Below are 10,490 nucleotides of genomic sequence, written 5' to 3'. Positions count from 1 at the left end.
ACACGAACAAGGGGAAAAAATGCTCATTTCATATAATATTTATAATATGGAATACATTATTATTAAGTAGTATTGTGAAAATATTGATCAGAAATTATTATAGAAGTACTTATTAATTTTTATTATTAGAATTTATGATTTTTTTTCTCTAATTTTATACTTTTAAATGAGTTCTTGATATTGACTATATGATGTTAAGAGGAAAAAAATTTTATTGGATATTTTCCAACAGCGTAAAAGTGACGTATACGATTATTGGGAATAGCGCATGCGTTAAGAAAGGAGTGCGATCGAATTCCTGAGTGAACGTCAGTGGCACGAGGAGTGACGGAGGAATTAAGTCGTAGCTGGCAAACAAAGCATCATGTCTCTTATCAAACGGAATATAAGGAAAGTTTTGTTTATATGACCTTAAATTAAGACCTTTATTACGGCTTAAATATGAAGTGTTTAACTGTGTACGCTTTAATTATAACTGCTATCGTAACATCACCGGCCGATAGTCGAAAAGTGTTGTCACGAGTAGTTACAACAAAATACGGAGCTGTTCGTGGCCACGTGGTTACTTTACCTAATCGTCATTTGCAACCTGTGGAGGTGTTTTTAGGTGTACCTTACGCTAGTGCCCCTGTTGGGTCGCTTCGTTTCATGCATCCAGTTACACCACCTCATTGGAGGGGGGTCAGGACAGCTGATGATTTCGGTCCCGTGTGTCCTCAGAAATTACCCGATATCAAGAACGAAACAGAAGCGTTAAAAAGAATGCCCGCCGGAAGATTGGAATATCTTAAGAAACTTTTGCCTTTTCTTCGTAATCAAAGTGAGGATTGTCTTTATCTGAATATTTACACGCCCGCGAATGGTAAGTACTGTACAGTACTTTTCTTTGTGAATATTCGCTGTAGTATTCAAATTTATTTATTGAATATAAGCAATACTTATTACGGCTTTTAAAAATAAATATGGTATGAAAAAAAACACAAAAAAGATGATATTTTTCTCGTGAAAAAATATAAGAGGACAATGTTCAATGTATTAAATGCTTGCTATTGTTGAAATATGAAATGAATTTTTGTGATTTAATTTTAGCTACTTAAACATAGCAAAAAATATATAATAAAGTAGAAAAACGTGTTTCAATGTCGCGCGTTAGTGGGATTTCTTATCATATATGACTTCAGAAATTTTTTTTTTTTTTAAATTAGAGTAATTAAATTGTATATTGTTAATGCGTGTGTATGTGTGTTGTACAGAAATTATAATTGTTTTTTGTTTGCATATACATAACAAGTAAAATATTTTAGTTCTGATATTATTGTTCATCCAGTTTCGAAACAAGAAATATTAAATTAATGTTTATCATGATTTGAACAATGTGTATTAAGACAATTCTATAGAGACTAGACTTAGAATCAATTGAAATTTATAAGGCAAAAATCCTATTGTTTTTTTTTCTAAGACTATTTTCACTTTATAAGAATATCAGAATTGAGTATGCGACATTAATTTTCATCCAACAATAGATGTATAAAATATGTTACAATGCACCAATTATACTGAATGATGTTTAAATTTTTATTCATCGTTTTAGATATATTTCATGGAATACATCTTCAGGTAAAAAGTATAGAATTCACAAATTTAACTTTATTGCAGAATCCCAAAGTAACATCCGATAGGAAATGTTGAACTCAATAAATTGTTATGTATTTCTGAAGGTTGGAAACTAAAACGGAAAAGAAATTTTTAAAGTTATATTATAAGAATATTTTTTTTTGTTGAATAGATATTCACTTAAATAATTTTCTAGCAGTGGAATGAGACTTTTTTCTACATGATAGAAGAAGCACAACTATCTTAGAGTGTATGTTAGTAAGTCGACATAAGTTTATATAGGATTAGTAGGAAACTACTTATTACATATCTTATTAAAAATTTATATTTTCTTATTCTGTTTTATATTTTTATGAAAATTGTACAAGGAATTTTAAAAAATTATTAGCTTTATAAATCTTTATGTTATGATAACGAAATATTTTTAATTGGATCATTGTTAAGATTTAAACTCAATCCCTGTATGAAAATAATAGAAGTTTAAGTGTAAGATAGTTATGTTATTACAATTTTCACTTTAATTCAATGGGCAAGAGACAGAAATGATTTAATATTTTTATATATGTGAAAATACGAATTTATATATATTACACATTCGACATTTATGTAGTTGTACATAACTGTTAAAGAGAAAACTACTAAAAGATAATCAAAGTTATATAATACACCCAATTACGCACGTACCACATGACTTACATTTTACATTGTTTAATTAAATAAGATAAAGTAACTAATTTCAGAATAATCTTGATATAAATTTTATAAATTGTCATACAGTATTAAAGTTTAAATGATAATTAGTTTCTTTTGAATAAGCATAATACACTAATTTTCGTAATAGTTACATTATAATTTTTCGGTTCATGTTACAAATCATTCGGCTCTTTAACAATTCACCTAGTTGACTAGTCATGTTTATGACCACATATTTTATAGGTCACGAAGAAATTGATAAATGAGACGAAAATATGATAAAGCTGCTGTTTATTTCGTTTCCAAATGACATTTCCGATAATAAATATCAGTAAATTCTCTTATTGTCTACATTAGATAAAAATAATAAAGTGATTACATTATATTTAAATGTCAAAAGTTCGTGTGTATTTTGCGTGGAATTCAATCATTTATTCGAATTTTATAAAATTTAGAAAAGGATTCATAAATAAATTAATTATTAAAAGAAAGTAATTTCATTACAAGTGAATATAATTTATTTTAATCTTCTATACAATAACCAAATTTTGAATTTTTATATAATAATAATTCAGTTATCTTAGCATTAACAATGCGCCAAAGAGCAATGTAAACTTTAAATTTTCAAAATCTTTAAAAGGAATAAATAGCCACAAAAATAAATTATTTTAATAATAGCATAATTAATTATAAATAATTTTTGATAAACTTGTAAACCAAACTAACATCGAAAATGCTGACTTTAATAGTGATTTATATACAACTAGGAACTAGATCTTCTAATCTAGGAACTGGATATCTAATCTAACAACACACAACAATAACGTTTATAAATCATTATTAAAGTCACCATTACCGATTAACAATTAATTTTACTTATTTTCTAAAGATAATTTAAAATTTTATTGTTCAATGTTATTGGTGTATCTAAGTAATTTAATCTATAGATAACGAGGAATTTGAATTATGTGTTAAGATATTAAGTAATATTTATTCATTACTGTAAATATACTAGTATATATAATTTAATTCCTAATACAGTAGGATCTGTAAAAACACTATATAGTATATTTTAAAAATATGCAAAAACAATCGTTTATATACTGAAAAGTTTCTATATTATAAAAACATTTAAGCTTTGAAGTGATAAACTCATTTGAGATACGGAATAGTAAAATGCATAGTAAAAGCTCCGGAGAGTGATGTGAACGTTGGATATGGAAGAAAGAACGATTTAAGAATGACAAACGATGCTGGTGCCAATACGGCATTGAATATCTATAAAAGTATCGGTGAACACATTAGTGTATCGACATTTTCAGGGATACACCTGGGCTCTACTCATCTATCTTCAGTGTTCGATACAATATTATACAATAGATCTACTGCATTTCATAGTCATGCGAAACTGCGGTAGAGTTTTTATGCAATTGCGAAAAAACATCGATAAAAAAGAACTCGAATCCCTTGCCAAATTTTATCTGGTGTTATGGTTACAAGCTTTAATCTTATCTTATTTTTCTATCACTTACTAACGAAATTTATTTTCGCTACTAAGTGAATTTTCTTACAGTAATTGTTTGAGAAAATATTTTAAAAACAAATTTTGGACAGTACTGAAGGTTAGTTATTAGAATATATTGACTGAAATCTTCAATTTAGATTTATATCAGTTAAAGATTTATTTTAAATTAATTTATATGAGCAAAATTAAATTAAAAGCTAGTATTACTTTTAATTTAAAATGTTTATTTTAAATTATACTATTTCACTTTAAAATGCAAGATTTTAANATTATTTAAAGGTTTTGTAAATTTATTATAATCTACAGAAAAAATATTTAAAATAAATTGAATAGATTCATCAATTCACTTTATTCAATTTCAGTTTATTACTGATTTTCTTATTCTTTGCAAACTATAATTTAAAAATAGTTTACTTATCAGAAATAAATTGTATGTAATGAAGTTACTATTTTGATAAATTATATTCTTTTTCAAATATTCTATCGATATTGAAAATATCTTCTGTCAAGTAATAATTTATAAGATTTAATTTTAGAAGCGTTTTAACAAAAATGTCTACATTCAACCTAAATTATTGATTTCATTTAAATATCGTTTCGAATACTGTAATATATTATTTTAAATCTTAAGTGTTTTTAATTATAATTTTATAAATTGTTTATTCTGAAGTTAAATAAACATGAAATATTTTCGTAAATTTATATTTTGCGTGTTGCTGAGATGAACAAAATTGTATATTTGGATCATATTTTAGCTTAATTTCTTAATAAGTTTAAAAAAAAATTATACAATTATAAGCGTATAAGTATTACTGATTTATGCATAGAATAAGACTATATTTTAGAATTTTTGTGGATGCTTATATTAAAATAAATAAATAAAACTAACCAGTAGCATAAATATATTGCATTACAGTATGACCCAAGACAGGTTAGAGAATCCCATGGATAAAATCAGATTGTAAATGCAAAGTATTTTATTTATTTATTCGGTTTTTTTCTTCCAAAAACGTTTACAAAAAGTAGTTTTACTGAACAGAATATCATGGGCGTCAGAAAAAAAATTCTTGGTTTTAGTTACTACAATATGATGATATGTTATTACAGGTTTCTTGTTTTTATTACAGAATATTCGGATTTTAATTGGACAGAAACTGTCTGTTTCAGGGGAAAAAATATAGAAATACAAAGAGGGTTAGCTTTTGAAAAGAAAAGTATAATTTAGAACAAAGGTATAAACTTTTTTGACTGAAAAAAATAAACAATATTTTTTCCCTAAGAAGAATATTGCTTGTTCTTTTGGGTAAAAATAGTTTTTCATTCTTTTGGGAAAAGGGAAAGAATATTTTTTGCTTTTATTTGTCTCAAAGCCAACTGTTTTCACCCTTCAGTACTTGTACTACGATATTTGCACCGAAACAACTTGAGCAAAACAGTGCTTAGTAACTACTTGCAATAAGCTCAGAGTAGCATTTTCAATATATTTACTTAAAAGCGCCTTAGGGAATAGAACTAAGTTCAAAATATATGAGTATTTTACTTTTTTAAAGAGGCTAACAATGGATCAAGTCCGATATTATATATCACCTCACCCGTGACGTTATTAAGGAAATCAAACAAAACTTTTCATCAAAAACTGATCTCTAAAGTTACATCTGAGACAAAGTATTATTTTCATACATTTGATTTAGATCGTAGTAATGCTTAGATCGTCTTTTTATGTCTTTTCTTCTATGTTGAATCTTCTGATCCATTTGATGCCCGCAGCTTTTTAAAGCTGCTAGCCAAAGCTATCGAATTGGTAGAATGGCTTCAGACAGAACATAGAATAGATCTTTTATTGCATGTTCTGTAAAATATACCAGCTTTGTCCCTAGACTGAAAGTATTCGGGATAAAGTTAGAAAATATATCTACTACCATAATACGGTGGATCTACGTAATGAAGTATTATGGAAATATCTGAGCATAATATTCTTTTTAATGCATACATTTCTATACAAACATGTTTTTTTTTCTATATAAATTAGACAGGAATTATATTTTTTACTTATTTCTTTCTTTATTAAACATTATTTTTAATACACAAAATATATGGGTGTAATTCTTCATTGTTCTTAATCCATGCGTTTAAGGTATTTCATCACATCTAAGTAAGGTGATAAAGTAATAATTTTACAGATTTTATCAACAATAATTATACATTAACATAATTAAATGGATTGTTGTTAGATATTTTATAAAAGTTTGTTAAGAATTAAAAAAAAAAAACAAAAATCGTATATATTAATTAAATATTCATAGATTCTAGAATAATTTTAAGAAACTTAAATGGAAACTTAATGCTATAGTAATTTAAAATATTTTTTTGTGATTAAAGAGCATCAGATAACCACAAATGAAAAACAGATTCAAGAGAATAAAAAGATTCTTTTTTAGTAAATAAGTAAACAGAGATGTCAGTTTTTATGACTTTAATAATTCAATTTTAACAAAGATTATCTGAGCATACAGCTACAACAATTTATATTAAACGAAAAAAAGTTGACAGTAATTTTAAAAGTTTTTTATTTTCTTTTATAAATTCTTTAATAAAAAATTAGAGCAAACTTCTGAAAAAATATAAATGATGATAACAATAATTTCAAAATAGAAAAATTTTAAAATATATAATTTTATAGACTATATAAAAAAATTTTTTAAAAATTTAAAGTTGGGAAATAGAAATTTGACTTTAATTTCACATCCAATTTATAATTTATTCGTCAGTTTATTTTATTTTTTATAAATATTTATTTTAAAGTGACGAATAAACTATAAATTGAATGTGAAATTAAAGTTAAATTTTTTTATTTTTTAACTTATTCTAATATATTTTTAAATTTTGAAAATATTATTATTATTGTTATTATTATTATATTATGCGATTTTGAATTATTATAAGGTGTAAAAGAATATATTTTTTTCTTTTATAATTTATTTATGTATTAATGACACTTTCAATATAATAANTAATTTTCTTCAAATTTTGTAATAAATATAATTACTTAATAAACTTTTAAATAACCGTCAGTATATATAATTAACTATAATTAAAATTTTAATAAAAATTTAAGAAACTTGCTTTTAGCTCGCACAGTTTTTTTTTGTATTATATTGTAAAAATATCTTGATCTGTAAAAACACTATATAGTATATTTTAAAAATATGCAAAAACAATCGTTTATATACTGAAAAGTTTCTATATTATAAAAACATTTAAGCTTTGAAGTGATAAACTCATTTGAGATACGGAATAGTAAAATGCATAGTAAAAGCTCCGGAGAGTGATGTGAACGTTGGATATGGAAGAAAGAACGATTTAAGAATGACAAACGATGCTGGTGCCAATACGGCATTGAATATCTATAAAAGTATCGGTGAACACATTAGTGTATCGACATTTTCAGGGATACACCTGGGCTCTACTCATCTATCTTCAGTGTTCGATACAATATTATACAATAGATCTACTGCATTTCATAGTCATGCGAAACTGCGGTAGAGTTTTTATGCAATTGCGAAAAAACATCGATAAAAAAGAACTCGAATCCCTTGCCAAATTTTATCTGGTGTTATGGTTACAAGCTTTAATCTTATCTTATTTTTCTATCACTTACTAACGAAATTTATTTTCGCTACTAAGTGAATTTTCTTACAGTAATTGTTTGAGAAAATATTTTAAAAACAAATTTTGGACAGTACTGAAGGTTAGTTATTAGAATATATTGACTGAAATCTTCAATTTAGATTTATATCAGTTAAAGATTTATTTTAAATTAATTTATATGAGCAAAATTAAATTAAAAGCTAGTATTACTTTTAATTTAAAATGTTTATTTTAAATTATACTATTTCACTTTAAAATGCAAGATTTTAATGAAGCACAGATTGAGTTTCTTCATTATTTTATTATTTTTTTTATATTGCACTATTTTCAATATACTATACATACAAAAAGTCTACATACAATCGATTGGATTATTTTTTTTTTTATCAAACTCCTTTCAGCACACTACAAGCTCTCTAACTGCCTGAAGTTTCTGCCAGGATATGGATAATTACATATAAGTCTGATCAACAACAGTCAGCAAAATTGCATAAGGAACGAATAACGACGTTAGAATAAATAAAATATTTTTATGAAAATTGTACAAGAAATCTAAAAAAATAATTAGCTTTATAAATCTTTATGTTATGATAACGAAATATTTTTAATTGGATCATTGTTAAGATTTAAACTCAATCCCTGTATGAAAATAATAGAAGTTTAAGTGTAAGATAGTTATGTTATTACAATTTTCACTTTAAGTCAATGGGCAAGAGACAGAAATGATTTAATATTTTTATATATGTGAAAATACGAATTTATATATATTACACATTCGACATTTATGTAGTTGTACATAACTGTTAAAGAGAAAACTACTAAAAGATAATCAAAGTTATATAATACACCCAATTACGCACGTACCACATGACTTACATTTTACATTGTTTAATTAAATAAGATAAAGTAACTAATTTCAGAATAATCTTGATATAAATTTTATAAATTGTCATACAGTATTAAAGTTTAAATGATAATTAGTTTCTTTTGAATAAGCATAATACACTAATTTTCGTAATAGTTACATTATAATTTTTCGGTTCATGTTACAAATCATTCGGCTCTTTAACAATTCACCTAGTTGACTAGTCATGTTTATGACCACATATTTTATAGGTCACGAAGAAATTGATAAATGAGACGAAAATATGATAAAGCTGCTGTTTATTTCGTTTCCAAATGACATTTCCGATAATAAATATCAGTAAATTCTCTTATTGTCTACATTAGATAAAAATAATAAAGTGATTACATTATATTTAAATGTCAAAAGTTCGTGTGTATTTTGCGTGGAATTCAATCATTTATTCGAATTTTATAAAATTTAGAAAAGGATTCATAAATAAATTAATTATTAAAAGAAAGTAATTTCATTACAAGTGAATATAATTTATTTTAATCTTCTATACAATAACCAAATTTTGAATTTTTATATAATAATAATTCAGTTATCTTAGCATTAACAATGCGCCAAAGAGCAATGTAAACTTTAAATTTTCAAAATCTTTAAAAGGAATAAATAGCCACAAAAATAAATTATTTTAATAATAGCATAATTAATTATAAATAATTTTTGATAAACTTGTAAACCAAACTAACATCGAAAATGCTGACTTTAATAGTGATTTATATACAACTAGGAACTAGATCTTCTAATCTAGGAACTGGATATCTAATCTAACAACACACAACAATAACGTTTATAAATCATTATTAAAGTCACCATTACCGATTAACAATTAATTTTACTTATTTTCTAAAGATAATTTAAAATTTTATTGTTCAATGTTATTGGTGTATCTAAGTAATTTAATCTATAGATAACGAGGAATTTGAATTATGTGTTAAGATATTAAGTGATATTTATTCATTACTGTAAATATACTAGTATATATAATTTAATTCTTAATACAGTAGTTAATTCATTTTGTATTTTATATATTATTAATTAAAACTGTTATCGACATTTACCAAAATTAAAAATAAGATCTTGTGATACAGTTTATTAGTAATAAGAACAGTGAAATCCACCACAGAACACTAGCTATATACATATTCATTTATCTACTTTATATAGAGGATGTCACTAAGATAATAACTGACACCCCTACACAAGAAACAATAAACTAATCTCATACAAATATATAGTAAAACATAAAATAACAATATAAAAAATAATCATTTAATTAGAATATAAACTGTACATAATTTCAGTCAAGATAGTGAATCAGAATGAATAACAGATGACAACATATTTTTTTTTATTAATAATAAACTTTGTAAAACTTTACAAATATTATAAAAATTCACAAAAAAGTTATTAAAATTTTTAAAATATTTAAAAATTATTTACAAATAAAATATAGTTAATTCTATATTAATTCTGTGGAGTGTAAAATCAAATAATTCGTAAAAAAAATTGCAAAATTATTCAGGTAAAGTTTGCCATAAATTTAATTAAATCATTCATTATTCCAAATCTAATTACTTATATTTTTTTGGTAAGCTTCATACAACAAAGCTGAACAAGCAATATATTTCCATCTGGAAAAGTCGACTTTACACGAATAGAAAGTTAAACAAGGATATAAGAACTTGACTTATTTGTATGATATGTAAATATTTATTAACATAATTAATTCATTTATAAAAGTATATGATGTAAAAAAATAGTGTATTTTTTATTATTTTAAAATTCTTTTCTGTCTTAAAAATTTACATAACTTTTAATTTTCTTATTTGATTTATTTCTTTTATAATACGTAGAAGGATGCCGGAAAGAGTGAATTTTCCGGATCATATAAAGAAAACATAAAGCAATGAAAAGAAATGCAGATGCGTCGTTATTCGATATATTTAATATTGAAGAAGAATTTATTGGATGGTCGCCAAACTTTGCAGATCTTGTCAAGATACTAGAATTAGACAACACGGATTTTTCTTTTGTTTACGCTCTATACTCTTTCTATTTGTTATCAACAGCACAGGTGCTACGGCTCGCACTAGCTAA

General features: G+C 24.6%; 1 protein-coding gene across 1 annotated transcript; it reads left to right on the top strand.

Annotated features, from left to right (window-relative positions):
• Nucleotides 1–232: 232 nt before the first annotated feature.
• Nucleotides 233–10,274, top strand: LOC111629835 (neuroligin-3-like). Its single transcript, XM_023373745.1, has 2 exons — nucleotides 233–862; nucleotides 10,247–10,274. Exons 1-2 carry the CDS (start codon nucleotides 442–444, stop codon nucleotides 10,264–10,266), a joined length of 441 nt encoding a protein of 146 aa, XP_023229513.1. The 5' UTR covers nucleotides 233–441; the 3' UTR covers nucleotides 10,267–10,274.
• The last annotated feature ends 216 nt before the right edge of the window (nucleotides 10,275–10,490 follow it).

Source organism: Centruroides sculpturatus, unplaced genomic scaffold (genome assembly GCF_000671375.1).
Source record: "Centruroides sculpturatus isolate CEXI.00-Female unplaced genomic scaffold, Cexi_2.0 scaffold637, whole genome shotgun sequence".
Classification (NCBI taxonomy): domain Eukaryota; kingdom Metazoa; phylum Arthropoda; class Arachnida; order Scorpiones; family Buthidae; genus Centruroides; species Centruroides sculpturatus.
Note: the sequence above shows the minus strand (reverse complement) of the source record. Positions and strands in the feature narration are given on the sequence as shown.

Coding starts and splice junctions, on each gene's coding strand:
- LOC111629835 (XM_023373745.1), top strand. CDS start 442: ATGAAGTGTTTAACTGTGTACGCTTTAATTATAACTGCTATCGTAACA. Junction 863..10,246: donor TATTTACACGCCCGCGAATG/GTAAGTACTGTA, acceptor TATAATACGTAG/AAGGATGCCGGAAAGAGTGA.